The sequence below is a fragment of the Callospermophilus lateralis genome, chromosome 11 (genome assembly GCF_048772815.1).
Source record: "Callospermophilus lateralis isolate mCalLat2 chromosome 11, mCalLat2.hap1, whole genome shotgun sequence".
In the NCBI taxonomy this organism is placed as follows: Eukaryota; Metazoa; Chordata; class Mammalia; order Rodentia; family Sciuridae; genus Callospermophilus; species Callospermophilus lateralis.
Genome location: NC_135315.1, coordinates 4,961,028 through 4,977,911, shown reverse-complemented (window position 1 = coordinate 4,977,911; position 16,884 = coordinate 4,961,028). Strand labels below are relative to the sequence as shown.

Sequence of the window (16,884 nt, the reverse complement as noted above, 5' to 3'; positions counted from 1 at the left end):
GCGAGGAGGCGGGTCCAGCGGCGCGGGGGCGGGGCCACGGCGCGCTGACGTGGCTCTGCGTGCCGCCGTCGTCAGGGAATCGGGATGCGGTTGCTAGGAGCCGACAACTCGTCGCTAGGGGACGCTGAAGATGCTGCGGGGCGGGGGCGGGAGGAGGGTGAACTCCACGCGGGAGGGGCGAGGCCATGGGGGATAAAAGTAAGGGGAGCGTGAAGGGGCGGGGACTCTGGGGAGAAGTGGAGTGGCCACCGAGGGAAAGGGGCGTGGCCGGGGTGGGGAGGAAGATGGTAAAGAGGCGTCAACAACTTTTAATGAGCTGTCTTGGCGTCCCAGCTTAGTCCTAGGTACAGCAAGGGTTAGGGAAGGAGAAGGATATTGTACCTGTCCTCTGGGTGTTTACTATCTAGTTGGAGGACAAAGCAAATACACATTTAAATAGCCAAGAAAACAACTCCAAGGCAGCTTGTAATCAATAGCTATAATAGATAGGTAGTGAGTGTGCAGCTACTGGGGATTTCCCAGCAAAGCTGGGAAGGTCATGACCCTTTAGGAATTGGTTCAGGGGCTGGTGAAGGAGGCCCAGAGAAAGGTGAAAAGGAGCTGGGCGTGGAGGCACATGAGGATGCTAAGGCCAGAGGATCCTGAGCTCAAGCGCATCCTCGGCAGCAACAACAACAATTATGAAAGAAAAGCAAGTGCTGGGCGCAGTGGCACATGCCTGTAATCCCAGTGACTTGGGAGTCCTGAGGCAGGAGGATTACAAGTTGGAGGACAACCTCAGGAATGTATCGAGGCCCTAGGCAATTTACCAAGACCCTGTCTCACAAAAATTGGCATTTTACCAATGAAGTACATTTTACAAATGTACTTCATTGGTAAAATGCCCCTGGGTTCAATCCCCCATCAGAGAGACAGAGAGAGACAGAGAGAGAGAGAGAGAGAGAGAGAGAGAGAGAGAGAGAGAGAGAGGATATGAATGAATGAATATGAAAGCAAGTATCAGTTCCAGTAGTTGGCTTTAAACCCATGTAGATGAATTCAAAGATCTGAGAGGCTTCCTATGCATGACCAGAGGCAGAATATGAGGTAGTTAAGCGTGGGAGCTATGGATTCCAATTTTTGGCACTACCACTTTGCCAATCTATAAAGGCAGGCAAGCAAATTAACTTCTTCTACCTCAATTTTCTCGTCTGTAAAATAGGGTTGGTAATAGCAGCAGTTGGGAGGATTAAATAAAGTAGAACAGTGCCTGGCATATCACTCTCTCAATAAAGCTTAACCATTATTGTAGGACTTCAAAACTCCCTGCCTAAACTAAATTCCAGACAGTCAGAACTGTTATTCAGTCAGTCATGCTTATTTCTGCTCCATATTGCCATTTAAAAATATAAATAGTCATTCTACTAATTCAATGTATCACCTAAGTAAGTTTTGAAAGCTTTAGATATATTCTTAGAGAAAGGATTCACAATGGGTCATTAAAAAGAAATCAAGAAAACTCAATCATTAACTGAAATTGATTTCCATGCATGTCTGAGTTTTTCAGGATGGACCCAACTACTATATATTACCATAATGGTATAATAATAATAATAATAGTGAATAATACTCAAAATCTGGCCCAAACCTTTCTTAGTCAAAATAATTTTTCCACATTTTTCTATAAGACCATCAATGAACAGATTAGAGGTGGTTTGATATTACAGTACTTAAGTTCTTCAAAAAAGGCAGAACCCTGCTCTTTGGGTAATTTAGAACTACATTCATAGGGAAGTTAAAAGCACATGCGTAAAGCACAGATGGCAGGCCGGGTACATGAGGAGCCCTAGACCAAGTACTTACAGAGCATTAACGTGATATTGGGCTTAGGCAGGTTGTCAATGAACCCAAATCTTAGAAAATTCGTATACTAAGTGTAGAAGAAAACTAAGGCTAAAATCTGAAGGGGGGCTTGAATATGATTTAGAGGAAAGCTGGGTTCTCAAATAATGGCCTTTCCATCCCAGACTGAAACAGAGCTCCTTTGAAATTAAAAGCGACTTCTAATAACTGCTTTTCAGTGCCTGGGGTTTCCTCCTGCTGATGGAGACTGAGAGGCTGCCTTCTGCCCTAGCAGACACCAGGAAAACTGAGGCTATGATGTGTTTCTGACTGGGCAGCCTAGCTAAATCTGCACATGTGCGTTCTCCGCTTTTTTTGCACTGCACCCCTCTCCTTTTATAAAAAGCTTCCATGCTCCTATACCCCCTTGAATATGAAGATTTGAGACAGAAAAGGGTCTCTTCTCTCTTCCTCAGGCCAGCTTTGAATAAATCTGCCTTTCTTCACCTACTGTTATCTCCTGAATTTTAGCAGAGCTAGAGCTGTGGAACCTAGAGCAGTGCAGAATGGCCACAAGAAACCCCTGCTAGAAGGACCCAGCTCCTCACTCTCACCTCACAAAAACCTGGAAGATTTAAGCTCTCACAGTAGCTCATGTCCACCTCCTGTGTCCCTTAGCCCTGTATCATTGGTCTCTGATCACCTAACATTTATTAAGCACACATTACTGACCAGCCATTGTGCCGGGCTGTGTCACACACAAGACTTTAGTTGTTATCACTATTGTGCATACTGGCATTGTTAGCACCGTCTTACCAACACAGGACCCAAGGCATCCAGTGCCTAGATGCTGTGTTCCTTCAGACTTCCCTCTGAGAACCTCCCAAATGCAGGGGACGTCCATGTGTCCTCATGTCTCTGGGGGTGGAGTAAGCAGATAGGTAGATGGGGTAGGGCAGGGCAGACCCCAAATCTGTGTTTGATGTCAAAAACCTAAGTCAGTTTTGCCTGTGTTGGTATATATATATGAAGTTCTTTCCTCCCTAATCATTGGGCAAAGCTGGCACTCCAGGAAGACTTGCTATGTTTATTCTGTGGCTTCTGGTAATAATGGCTAATAATAGCTGCCACTTATTGAGCTGTAACTTCATGCTGGGGGCTATACTAAGTGCTTTATATAGATCATCAGGAACCCACCAGATGGGAGGTGAGAGTCCTTGATTTCAGATGCTGATCTCTCCCTCACTAGACTAAACGGGAGCATTTGAATCATGTCATATTTGTGTGTATAAGACCCTGGTGCCTATTACAGTGCCTGACAAAGCATTAAAGCTTGATAATGTGTCATATTGGTGGATGTCAAAGGCTTGAGATTCCTATACCTCTCTTTGGTCAGTTTCCCATCCCTGCCCAGTGAGTTGAAGCTGGGAGAAGAGCACTTTTTGGCCCTCTCCAACTGTGCAATCACAAATCCTTTAATTTGCTCCCAGTCTGAGCTGCATCTGAGCCACTTTAGAGACAGAGCCTCACTGAGCCAGGTGGCACATGCCTGAAATCCCAGCAACTTAGGAGCCTTAGGCAAGAGGATTACAAGTTCAAGGCCAGCAACTTAGCAAGACCCTCAGCAACTTAGCCAGACCCTGTCTCAACATTAAAACAAAAAAGAACTGGGGGTGTAGCTTAGTGATAAAGTGCCCCTGGGTTCAATCCCCAACCCAAATGGGGGGGAGGGGCTATGCATGGTATCTTTCAGGGACCTCATTCAGACCTGAGATGCTTGGGACAAAGCTTGAGGCTTCTCTTCTTCGTAGACCCTAAACCCCAGCCCCAGCCCTGTACACTCTGGCTGGCTAGTGGGGTGAGAGTGGATTGAAGCAGCTGCTTAGTTTTTTTTTTTTTTTTTTTTTTTAGTATTTATTTTTAGGTGTAGATGGACACAACACAATGCCTTTATTTTTATGCGGTGCTGAGGATACGGGTCCTGTGCATGCTAGACAAGCGCTCTACCGCTGAGCCACAATCCCAGCCCCTGCTTAGTTTTTATGTTCATCATTGTTGAGGTGTAGAAAGGAGAAAAAAAAAAAGCTTAATTCCCTAATGAACAGACCCTCTCCTCCCAGGACCCCCAATACCCAGCCCATAGAAGGGAGAATATCACTTATTTACATATTTTCCTGCCAGAAACAAAAGCCATCCTCGCCATTGCCCTAGCTGTGCAGGTGTGGAGAGGGTAGAGTGGGGAAGGCCCAGTGCAGGAGGCAGCAGGGCCAGCAGTTTAGCTAGCCATGGGGGAAACAGGCCCTGTCAAGCCTCTATCTTAACTAGCCATGGGGCACCTCTCCAGAGGGTACCACACTGCCCCCTGGAGGAGCCACAGCCTGCCTGGCTGCTCCATACCTCTCTGTGTCGATGAGTCCAGGTTGACCCAAAGAGTTCCTCCCACCCAGGAGCAGGTGTCTGGTGCTCTAGGAGGCCCCTGGGACTTCTGCTGGGGAGGTGGGGTGGGAGGAGAGAAGCCTAGGAGAGACTCCCACACCTCCCTGTGGCTGGCTGGAGAAATGCCTCGCCTGAGGGTCCAACCAGGGGGCACTGGATACTCATGGGCTTTTGGAGTTAAAAGGACTCTTCTTGCTCCCGGGGTCTCATCCCTCCTTATTCTGATGCCCTGGGAGAAGCATTAGTCTTGCCCAAAGTCACTCTGCAGCCCATTCGGGATCAGAACCCAGACCAAGGGGCAACAGCAAAAAAGGTAGAGCAGTAGAAAAAGCCCAGGGTTGGCAGGCTCCTTCCTGAAAATCTGCTGAACCTGCTTGAAGAGCAATAGGGCTGCTTACTATGCCACCCAGTCTGCTACCAACTCCTAAGGCACCAAGCCAGGGCCCTCTCCTCAGCACTGCCTCCTGTCTCATGGCTGTTTTCTGGGTGACCAGCCACAGGCACCTCAGGTTTCTCCTCCTAGTCCTCAGCCACACGCTTGTATAGACATATGGGCACAAACAGGCACGTCCTGTTGCTCTCTCCTTTGTGGTCAGCCTCTAGAGCTGCGTTCCTCAGTACTGCTGCTCGGACCACCCGCGGCCCCAGAGCACTCGCAACGAGACCAGCCTGAACTGACACGTGTGTAAGCACAAAATACACACCAGATTTTGAAAAATGAATACAAAACATATTTATCTCTATATGTGTACATAAAATATTCAATTTATTTTCATATCGATCACTTATTGAAATGGCAATATTATATACACATGATTAAAGAAATTAATGAAAATCAAGTTCATCTGGTTCTATTTTGTTTCATTTTGCAGTACTGGAGATTGAACCAAAGCCTTGTGCTTGCTTGGTAAGCACTACACTGAGCTACATCCCCAGCCCTTTTTTGGCTTCTCTTGAGAAGCTACTAGAAAAATTAAGATTGTGGATGAGACTTGTGTGATCTTCCAAAGAAGCTGCACAGGCTCAGGGAGCTTTAGTTCCCTTTTTCCTCCAGAAGGTAGCACCCCTCCCTGCCTTGGACACTTACCTTGCAGGAGGTTCTGGAAGGTTCCTGATGAATCTGCCTGATGTGGCAGGTAAGGGAGGGTCCCCACACAGCCCTAGGTGCTGTTCGCCTCAACAGAAGAATCAGCACCAGTTGATAGACCCCTACAGCCAGCAGAGGCCATGCTTCCATAATAGCAACATGGTCTCTTGCGGGAGTTACAAGCCTGTTGGGGGGACAGGAATGTAGTAGACCCTGTGGTGCCCGGCACAAGCCCCCCACCCCTTCAGATATAAGGAACTGCTGCCGCATTTGCCAGCCAACATGGGTTCCCAGCGATGGCTCCCAGCTGCACCTCTCCCCAAGGACTGCCCTGGGCTCAAAGCAGATGTCTCACCTACCCAAAGACTGCAAGGGGAATATCTGTGGAGGGCCATCTGGGCTTCAGAGCAGCTCCTGGATCAGCAAGGCCTCTGCCGCGGTTTAAATACCGCGTCTCAGTTCCGCTTCTCCCTGTACCCTCTTCACTCCCTCACGGGTGAGGATTGGAGAGCTCTCTCCAGTCCACTCCTCCAGGCAGGTCTCAGAGCCTTACAGTCAGCCTCCTGGGGAATCTGACCTATATAACAGTTGGTGCCAGGTGGGCCTAGGAGCCACTCTAGATGGAGTTTCAGAGCTGGATCATCCACTGGCGAACAAGGACCTGGCACTAGTGGCAGGTACAATAGGGATCATTCTGGCACACTGTAGCAGTGTAAGTGCTAAGACTGTCACCAGCAGTGAGTGGGGATGGGTAGAAGGAAAGAGGGTGAAGGGTGCAGAATCCAGGGCTGGGAAGCTGAGGGCAACACAGTGATTGGAGGGACTGTGGAATCCATGGCTGTTGTTTGGGTATCAGAGAAAGACAGTGACAGGCTGTGGATGACGAACTGCCAGTTGAAAGCAAAGTATAGAAGCCACAGGGCCTTCTCAGAAGCACATAAAGAAACCGGCCTCCTGACATTAGGGGACAGAGGATCGTGTTCCAGTCTCCATAAGAATCAATTATTAATACATTCTCAATCTTAGGGAGGCTATGGTGCCAAGGAGGACCTTGATGGGAAAAGTGAGACTCCAAGACACCTAGGGGTAGCTGGGTGACCACACTCAAAAGTCTTGAAGTGCTAGGGTCTTCTTGAACTTTCTGGACCCTCCCAGGTGTGGCCACTTCCTTGCTTGGAGACAAGGAACCTTCCTAAGGAGACATATGCTGCCCCCTCCCAGGATATCTATTCCACCTCCCCTCCTTGCACAGATCAACAACTAGGGTTCAATCACAGCACAATCTGCAGGACGCTGTTCCCTGAAGGAGCTCAGGTAGGCCCCAGGCAGGAACGGGAGTGTGGGCCTGGATTGGAGGTTGCTAGATGGGGATAATGGGTTGGTATAGGAGCACCTTCCAGCATTACATGGTTCATCACCCCAGCAATGGCCCGTGGGTGCAAACACACTGCTAACTTGGCTCTTTTTTTTTTTTTTTTTTTTTTTTGTACCAGGGATTAAACCCAGAAGCGCTTGAACCACAAAGCCACATCCCCAGCCCATTTTTTAAAACTTTTAATCCGTGACAGGATCTTGCTAAATGGCTAAGGCTGGTTTTGAACTTGCGATCCTCCTGCCTCAGACTCTGAGCCTCTGGGATTACAGGCAAGTGCCACCCCGTCTGGCCTAACTTGGCTCTTGAACACCTGGAGAAAGTGATCCAGATCACTCTCACCTGCTGACCCCACGCTGAAGACTCCCAGCTGCATTCTCCAGGAATTACCCTCAGCTGGAAGAAGTTGCCTCACCCAGGATCAGTGCAGGACAAAAGCACCTGTTCTTGCTGGGCATGGGGGCACATGCCTATAATCCCAGCGGCTAGGCCGAAGCAGGAGGATTGCAAGTTCAAAGCCAGCCTCAGCCACTTAGCAAGGCCCTGAGCAACTCGGAGAGACCCTACTTCTAAATAAAATATAAAAAAGGACTGGGGATGTGCCTCAGTGGTTAAGCACCCTTGGGTTCAATCCCTGGTACCAAAACAAAACAAAAGCAATCACCACCCCCACCACCAACAAAACCTGTTCTTGATCTCCAAGGCTCCCCAGCTCCGGAGCGCCCCCTAGAGACAGATGGAGGCCAGTACTGCCCTCTTCCTCCTGCTCCCAGGCAGGGGCCGCTGCAGGGATCTTCCTGGGCACCTGCTACCTGTGTTTCCAGGCTCAGCGCTGTTCCCCTGGGAACCTACGTGTGCCAGCAAGAAGAATAAGAGAATAAGAACTCTAGATGGAGTTTCAGAGCTGGATCATCCACTGGCTAACAAGGACCTGGCACTGGTGGCGGGTACAGCTCTGTGAGGCAGTCTTTAGGTGCAGAGGAGGAGTTGAAAGAAGCCACCATCAAAACACTAGAAAATGCAATTTCTGCACAAGTTCCTGGATAGAGGGCTGTCTTCCCCACCCAGGGGGTTTCAGCTGCTGGGCATGGAAAACCTGGGTCTCCAAGGCATCGTCAAGACATCTCTGGGGCCTGTTTTGCACAGACTTCGCCTCTTGGTCTCCCCCAGGTGGACTCTGCTTGGCCCAGACTGGGAACCGGGCAGCTGACACATGCAGGTGTGGCCTCATGCAGGAAACACCCCGGCCCTGGGACAGGCCTACCTCACTGGCCCGGGGATGCTCACTGTCCCACGGCACAGGCTCCCACGGCAGCTGCTGCAGGATCTGTGCCCAGGAGAAGGCGGGGCTGCAGGCCTCCTCCCCAGCCCCCAGCCAGGAGGCTGGTCAGCGTGCCCCCAACAAACTGCCTCTGCCTGCCATCTCTGTTTTGTCACCACAGGCTACTGCCCTGCATCTGACCTCCCCACCCATCCCTCTCGCCTGGAAGAACTCTTAAAGGTCACTCGGTTCTCAGAATAACTAGGTCTTAATGGTCACTAAGTCCTTGTTCTCAGAATCTGAGCTCTTTTCCCCATTCTTGGCCACATTTGATGCTGCTGACTGTCCTGGCCCTGGGACATTGTCCCTTGATCATACCCTTTCACCTTTCTTCCTGTTAACTGCTCCTCTCCCCAATCATGGCATCCCTGAAAGGTTTTTTTTCAGACAGGACCTCGGCTTTCCTGTGGCCACACACGGCTGCTTTTTATTTCCCAGGCTCATCCAAGTTGTAGCTTATATAAGATTTCACTCCCCCTAATGGCTGAGTGACAGCCCTTTGGCTGCATCTACCACGGCTGGCTTATCCACACATCCCTGAAGGGGACATTGACTTTTTAATATTTACTTATTTATTTAGTACTGATGACTGACCCCAGGGATGCTCTACCACTGAGTTTCATCCTCAGCCCTTCTTTATTTTTTAATTTGAGGCAGGGTCTCATTTAGTTTCCCAGGCTGGCCTTGAACTTGGGATCCTCCTGCCTCAACTTCCCAAGTTGCTGGGATTACAGGCGTACGCCACCACACCCAGAGATGTCGACTTTTTAAAAAAATGGATCTATTATTTAAATCAGTTTTAGGTTCCTAGCAAATTGAAAGGAAGGTCCATAGATTTCCTGAATACTACCTGCTCCCTTGTAGACCACCCCACTATCAACAGCCCCACCAGAATGGTTATTTATTACCATCTATGAACAGCACCACGGCACCACCCAAAGGGAACATCTTATATCAGCCTTCACTCTTGGGGTTGTTCTTTCCACTGAGTGGGACAAAACATAATGACACGTGTCCACCATTATAGTATCATACGTCGTGTTTTCATGCCCTAAGGGTCCTCTGTACTCTGGGGACATTGACTTGTGGGGATGGGGAGTACTGGGGATTGAGCTCACGGATGTTTTACCACTGAGCTATATCTCCAGGCCCTTTTTTTTTTTTTTTTTTTTTTTTTTTGAGACAGGACCTCACTAAGTTGCCCAGGGTGGCCTTGTACTTGTGATCCTCCTCCCCAAGCTTTTGAGTCTCTGGTATTCCAGACGTGCACTACCAAGACTGGCTGGGGACACTAACTTTTAACAGATAGACAGAAGAGGAACCTGGAAGAAGTTGGATACGGAGAACCAGGAAAGAAGGGAGCTACAAGAGGGAGGAATGGTCAGCAGTGCCCAAAGCCCTGCAGAATGGGGTGCGTGTGCAGGACAGTTCCGTTTTCACAAGCACCTCTGTGTAGTTATTAACAGCTTCCTCTTTCACCCCCAGCTGGAGGGAGTCACTGAATTGTCTCCCATGGCATTTCTCCCTAGTGAAGTGGAGCATCATGATTTGTCCACTGGAAAGCGGTATATATCCCCCAAAGATAAACTTAAAATAACCCTTTTTACTCTAAACTTTTAAAATTTGGGTTCATCAGGGCTTAGTGCTGCGGAAAGACATTTGTATCCAAAAAAATGTACATAAGCCTAAGGTACTTTGGAAGGATATTCTAACAGGACAATGGAAAGGTCCTGACCCAGTGAGTGTCTGGAGTCAGGGTTCTGTTTGTGTGTTTCCACAGGGAGAACAGCAGCCGGTTTGGATTCCAGAGAGACTAACCAAAACAATTTCTACAGACCAAAAAGAAGATGATTTGACTCAAATCCATAACAGCTGATATCCAGAGCTCCAGCTTGGCTATTCTTACATCTGCGACAGTGATTAACCAGGATGATTTTTTCAATATCTATTTTATTATTGCTTTTTCCCACATCATAAAGTTCTATTTTATTTTTGAGCTCATAAACACCTAGGTTAGTGTTTTTCTGATCAGTTTTATTTTTTGACTGTGGAGTTTTTAAACATTGCAATGGAGATTTCACCTATATAAAGCTACAAGGCCTTTACTATTGTCTTATGTGTTGTATGTTACGTGTGCACATTTCTGTTTTGTGTTGTATGTCTGTATGTGCGTATGTCCATATATCATATATGAGGAGCGCTCATGAATAAATGGATCTGAATTTTTTTTTTCAAGCAGGAACAAACTTTATTTTTTGAAACTGCCTCCAATGCCCCGTATGCTCCCGGGAAGATTGCCGACCGACCCACGTGGTATTCTCCCGGACCCCAACAGGAAGTCCCTCCTCCGGAATTCCCTCCTACTGCATTTCCCCAACCAATGGGAACTCTCCAGGAGTCCCGTAGCAGGCCGAGGTGGACAGCAGGAGTTCAATATCCATATAAATGCAGATCTTAACATAATCATATCATCTCAATGGCTTGCTGGCATCACCTTTCAACCAAAAATGCCATGCATCATATTACTTGGCTGTGGCTCTTAGCAGTCCACTGGATTTTTCCACTGGAGACTCTCGCAGGAGTGGTTTAGAGCAGATGGTGGGTGTATTATTAGTTCATGTCCCATTGCTGTAACAAAATGCCTGAAGTTAATTACTGTATAAAGAAAAGAGGTTTATTTCGCTCACAATTTTGGAGATTGAAAGTCCAAGATTGGGTGTCCTCTGTTGAAGACATTGTGGACAGCATAACATCGTGTTGGGGGCATATGTGAGATGAGAGATGCTACGGTGAGAAAGCAAGCCAGAAAGAGGCTAGGGAGGGGCCAGGCATGAGCTTCTGTTGCAACTCTCTGAGGAGAACAAACAGGGTCCTAGGAGAACTACATCAATTCCTTCTGAGGGCAGTGCCTTCAGTGACTTAATTACTTCCCACCAGGACCCACCTTTTAAAGGTCCCACTGCCTCCCAACACTACTGCAGTGAGGACCAAGTTCCAACAGATGAATCTTTTGGGGGCATACCCAAACTCTATCCAGACCATATCAGGAGGGAAGCCTGCCAATCACGGGTTGAAGTCGGATGTGGGGATGAGGCATGAAGAGCAGAAACCCTGGGTTTCCTGGCATATCAGGTTTCACTATAGGAATGTCACTTTTCTCTGGCCCCCTGAGCCTGAGCAGAGCTTGGAACCCCCCCCCCCCCCTAGACAGCCACAGGCAGGAAGAGAAGGTGCAAGAGACAGATCCCTGGCTAGCAAGGGGTGGGTCCCGGGGGATGCAGGTACAGGTGCTGGAGGGGGTCTGCCCCTCTGTGGAATCCTACTGTTTTCCAGGGGTCCCTTTTGGCATCCACACTGTCTCCCCGCCGCCCCGGCAGGGCACTCCGGGATGTCCCCACATGACTTGCTCAGTTTCAGTCAGGTGGCTCTCGGTCTGTTTCACATACTAGACCTCTACCCAAGACTCCACTAGAAGACAGTTGCCCAGACTAAGGAGGTCTGGATCCCCAGCTCTGCGTGACGGTGGGCTGGGGCCCCTGTGGTGGCCGAGACTCTGTCTCCCCACAAGGAAGACAAACAGGATGCAGTCACAGCCAGAGGCTGCTCTCAGCCCGGCCAAGCTGCTGGTCACTGGAGAGGTCCCCAGCTCCATCCTGGAACTTGAAAAGCAGAATCTCTGGGGGTGACCCAGGTGTTGGGACTTTTTGAAGCTCTCAGTGATTCCAACGTGCCGTCAGCCGTGAGAACCACTGGTTTGGAGTAGGGAGAGTGGCAGTGCCTCAGCTCACGACGACCTGCAGCAGCAGGTACCTTGGGGGCCGGAGGCTCCATCCCACCCAGGCTCAGCACGCCTTTTCCCACAGCCACGACGTGCCTCCAACTTCTTCCTGGCTCCCTCAACCCGCTCTCTGCTGCCCGGTCCCTTTCCCAGACCTCACAAATGGAGTTGCCAGATTGAATACAGGAACCCTGAGGAACTTGTCCTTTAGATAAACGGTGATTTCATCGTTTCAATCATGCTCCCAACATCGCATGGACAGACTTCTACTTAAAAGGATTGTTCATTACTTATTTGGAATTATTTGGAATTCACATTTCACTGGGCATCTGCACTTTTCTGAATCCAGCAGTTCTGCTCAGAGAGTATCTCTGTGGGTCCAATGATTCCGGTCACAATCCCTCGTGGGGAGGGCCCCCCAGCGTTGGGACATGGTTGGGTGGCTAAGTGGCTAGAGGTGACTGCCGTCATCTTGATAAGGAGATTTCTTAGATCCCATGCTTCACAGCACCCCGATCTTTGTATTTATCACCCGTGGCCACGCTCACTCCTCCTCATTGTCAGTGTCGTGTTTTCTTCCTGTTGACTAGGAGGCCCCAGCCATCATCTTCCCGTCCCCTGCCCTCTCTTCCCCTCTCCCGCCCCTTGTGAGCTTGGATTTCCCAGCTTAACCACGTTTAAAATCCTGCCTCGCCAGGCTCAGTGGCGCACGCCTATAGTCCCAGCAGCTGGGAAGGCTGAGGCAGGAGGATGGTGAGTTCAAAACCAACAATGGCGAGGCCTTAGGCAGTGAGATGCTGTCTCTAAAGAAAATACAAAATAGGGCTGGGGATGTGGCTCAGTGGCTGAGTGCCCTGAGTTCAATCCCTGATACCAAAAAAAAAAAAAAAAAAAAAAAAGATCATGTCTAATCTTGTTCTCTGAGGTTCCACGTGTTTGGAGGTGTTTACCAGAGAGAAAGGGCCGTGGGGTGGTCTGTGGGAAGGGATGCGGACCCGAAGCATCTCCAACTGGTTGCAATTAGCCACCAGGGGGAGCAATGGAGCTGGAGACTAACAAGAGACAAAGGCCTTTTGGGGGACCCTGGGGTTAGAGTTGGGGTGCCTAATTGAGGTCCTGAGGCCAAGTCTGAGGAGGTCTCTGGTCAACCTAAGAAGTCTGAGGATTCCCCGCAGGGGAAAGCCGGAAGTGACCGGGTAGCAGGCTGTGGACGGCATGAGGAGCTCCAGCAGTGCCTGGGGCGGGTGAGGTGGGGGACTTCTGGTGGGACTGACAGGAGTGGCCCAGGGAGAAGAGGCCCCTCAGACAGAAAAAGTGCACCTGGTGGGTGGGAAGGGGTGTCTGAGTCTGTGCCAAGCAGGGTTGGCACTCAGTCCCTCCCCAGGATCCTGGGTAAAGAAGGGGCGCCCTCTGTGGTGGGCAGCGGGAGCTCTGGGCCCTAGGGAGCCTGGGGTGGGCAGGGGTGCTGATGGCAGGAGGGACAGGGGCAGCCACTGGCAGAGAAGGGAGGCAGGCTGGGGTGTGAGGGGCAGAGAGAGGGGCCTGGATTCCAGAGGGAAGCTAGCCCCAGGAGCTGGCTGAGCAGGCAGAGCCAAGGTCAAGGGCTGTCAGAGAGTTTTGGAGTCAAGATGTGGGAGAGCAATCCCCTGACTATTTAAGAAGCTTTTCCAGGATCCCCCTGTGCGGCCGCCATCCTGGTCCTAATGTGCGGGTAGGACTCCATCCTGGCATCACCCTGTGGCTCCTCCCCATGTGCTGGTGTCCTTGGTGGCACGGGGTGGGACACCTGTACCTGTTGCCTGTTTGTAGTGTTTTCTTCACCTGACGGGTATTTAGATTGTTCCCAGTTTGGAAGCTTTATGCAAAGTGCCTCTGGGAACCTTCCTGCTTTCAGGCTTCCGTCTGGCCCACGAAGGAGTGGGACTGGGCCTCGGTTTCCCTCTCTAAAAGATGGGGTTGACGCTCACCTGGCGGGGCTGCATGTGTTTTGCAGGAGCTGTTTACCCAGGGCCCAGCCCCAAGTGGTACTATAAATGGTAGCACAGCCCACAAGCTGCCAGACCAGGAAGGACCCTCAGAGGCGGAGGCCAGCGGAGGGTGAATGCCGTGTCTAGCTAGTGGGGTCAGAGTGGGGATTACAGTTGGACCCCGGGGCTCAGCCCGATGCTCTTCCACAACCCCAGGGCGCAGTTGGCTGCTGGTAATCCTCTGCATCCCCCACGCCAGTGCTGACGCTTGCCCTCAGCAGGGCCAACCTGAAGCAGCCGGGCCCTGCCGGCAGCTCCTGCCTGGTGTAATGCGGGAGGCGGGGTTGGGGGGATTAGAAACCTCTGAGAACATCACATGCTGCCCGGAGGACACCTGCTGCCACTGCCTTGCCGCCAGGAGTCCTGGATTCTCCTGGTGCCTGTGCCTGTGGATGGACCCCAGGTGACCAGCTCTGTGGAGGGGATGCTGGGGCCCCTGCCCAGTCTTGGTAAGTGAGCCTCCTCCCGCCGTCTCTCAGCCATGGGCTTTTTAAGGGTCTTTGCAGGCAAAGGGAGAGATGGGTTCCGCTACAAACTGCAAATCTGCTGGGTGTCATGGGAGGAAGGCAAGGTCCCACATGAGCATGTTCAGTGAGCAGGGGGTGGGGCAGGAGGCATCCTGTGCACCATCCATGCCTGCTCATCTCCTCTTGCCCCTCTGCAGCCCCTGTCTTCCTCTAACCAGCCACATTACCCATTTCTTTGTGGGCTGGTCAAGTCTAAGGCCATCTGGGTAAATGTGGGGCTCCCTAAGAGCCTGTTTTGATGAAGTCTTCTTCCAGGACTGAGGGCTGAGGCCGCCTAAAAAACTCCTAGTATCACGATCTCACCCCCACAGACCAGAGATCTCCATCTGGGCAGGTAAGACAAGCTTAGGGAATTGCAGCGTGGGAGAAGGGGACGCCCACGCAGCCCACAGTTGCAGAAGTGGTCCCAGGTGATCATGTGCCTCTCCACCCCCACTCCCTTGGCTAGCAATGTTGGGGACTCCTTTGAGCCCTGCCCATCCCTCCCACGGTCTCCTGAGGCTCAGATGCACCCGGAGGGCAGTGAGACCAGAGTCCAGAGGTTCGGAGGGACTGTGAGGAGTGCACTCTGGTTGCGAGAGGATGTAGAGAGAGAAATGTTTGCAGTTCCTGGAATCGGCTCCAGGGCCAGGCACCTGAGGAAGGAGCTAATCATTTGTGGGGCTGGCTCCACCTGAGTCCAGCTACAAAAGAGGCCAGAGGCACGGACTCTCTGAGCTGCTCCTTGGAGATGAGGACCAGACCCCCAACCCTCGCTCTTTCCTGATAGACACCAGGAGACCATTCTCAGCTGTGGTGGCCACTTCTGAAGCTGGGGCAATCCAGGGACATGCCAGCAGCCAGGATGTCCATGCAGCGCATCTACCACCTGAAACCTGAGGCCCTGAGCCTGCCACCTGGGGCCTCAGAGTCCCCAAGCTGCCAGCGGCGACACACACTCCCGGCGAGCGAGTTCCGCTGCCTCACGCTGGAGGACGCAGTCAGTGTGTTTGAGATTGAGCGCGAAGGTGAGCAGTCCAGCATGGGGTCTGGGTGGGCATGCTAAGCTGCCCAGCTGTCTTCTCCCGCATCTCTGCCCTTGTGGGCTGCAGCCAGAGGATCAGACTGTGTGTGTGTGTGCACTCCAGAGAGTGGGGGAAACACAGCCCTCAGTCGCCTGCTTTCCTGGGGTGCACAAGTGACCACTGGGGGTGTGGCGGACAGTGGGCAAGTGGTATAGTGAACACCAAGTCACCCACCTGTGCCTCCTGCCGCAGCCTTTATCTCTGTCTCGGGCATCTGCCCCCTGTACCTGGAAGAGATCCAGCACTTCCTGACCCTGTGTCCAGAGCTGTCCCTGGGCTGGTTTGAAGAGGGCCGCCTTGTGGCCTTCATCATCGGCTCACTTTGGGACGAGGAAAGACTCACTCAGGTGAGGATGGGACAAGCTATGATGCCCAGCTTCCAGAAGGTTCTGGAATAGAGGTTGGCCAGGGCGGGACTTTCTCCTTCCAGAACCAGAGAGGAGTACAAGCCACAGACCTCTCCGGAGGGAAGAGCACCCAGCCCAGCTCTTTGGGGCCCCAAAGGACCTCTGAACTGTCCTCCATGGGGCCTGGGGTGTAGCTCCCAACCTGGGGGACTTCCTGGGTGGGAAGGAAACCCTGACCAGAGGCATTCAGGGGACACGTGCTCTTGGCCTGTGTTGGGTTGTTTGGGGGGAGCTGTTGCAGAGGTGATGTGGACTCCTGGCCCCTGCTCACCCCCAGGAGTCGCTGAGGCTGCACAGGCCTGGGGGGCGTATAGCCCACCTGCACGTGCTGGCCGTGCACCACACCTTCCGGCAGCAGGGCAAGGGCTCCATCCTGCTGTGGCGCTACCTGCACCACCTGGGCCGTCAACGGGCAGTGCGCAGGGCCGTGCTCATGTGCGAGGAGGCCCTGGTGCCCTTCTACGAGAAGTTTGGCTTCCGGGCCGTGGGCCCGTGCGCCATCACGGTGGGCTCCCTCACCTTCACGGAGCTGCAGTGCTCCCTGCGGGGCCAGGCCTTCCTGCGCAGGAACAGCGGCTGCTGAGTGGGCTGCCCCCTGGCTGCAGGAGATGTGGGAGCAGGTTGGGGGCGCTCACTCAGTCCCCGGGTCCCCTTCTCTGCCTGGGGCCCACCCCAGCCTGACCGAGTCTAAAGGGAGACTGTGATTCCCAAACTCAGCGTGCAGGGGAGAGGCCAGAGGAGCGGAGATGGATTCACCCTGGTCTCAGTTGCTCAGAGCAGGGAATGCTGTGTCCTCATGAGACCCTCCAGGACTTTTGCATTCCAAACCTGTGCCCAGGACTCAAGATGAGAGTGGGCTGGTAAATGAGAATGCTGGGAGGTGTTCTCGGGTCCCAGCCACGTTTCCTGTCTCGGTGAGGCACCCTGATGCTTGGGGTCCTTATTCTCCCCAGTCTCGTGGATACCCCTTCTTGCCCTCCACCCCTGGAGTGGGGGTAGCTAGAAGTAAAGCCCACAGGGGCCACTGCCCACCCAGTCCTTGGG

At 51.9% G+C, this 16,884-nt stretch overlaps 1 protein-coding gene across 1 annotated transcript; it reads left to right on the top strand.

Annotated features, from left to right (window-relative positions):
• Positions 1-15,213: 15,213 nt before the first annotated feature.
• Aanat (aralkylamine N-acetyltransferase) lies at positions 15,214-16,423 on the top strand. The gene is made up of 3 exons (XM_076871212.1): positions 15,214-15,376; positions 15,626-15,780; positions 16,118-16,423. The coding sequence occupies exons 1-3, from the start codon at positions 15,214-15,216 to the stop codon at positions 16,421-16,423; spliced, it is 624 nt and encodes a 207-aa protein (XP_076727327.1).
• Positions 16,424-16,884: the final 461 nt, after the last annotated feature.

What these genes read in the sequence shown, in the direction of transcription:
- Aanat (XM_076871212.1), top strand. Translation starts at nt 15,214, where the DNA reads ATGTCCATGCAGCGCATCTACCACCTGAAACCTGAGGCCCTGAGCCTG. An exon ending in GTTTGAGATTGAGCGCGAAG is followed by an intron (nt 15,377 to 15,625) that starts GTGAGCAGTCCA and finishes CTCCTGCCGCAG; the next exon opens with CCTTTATCTCTGTCTCGGGC. An exon ending in ACGAGGAAAGACTCACTCAG is followed by an intron (nt 15,781 to 16,117) that starts GTGAGGATGGGA and finishes GCTCACCCCCAG; the next exon opens with GAGTCGCTGAGGCTGCACAG.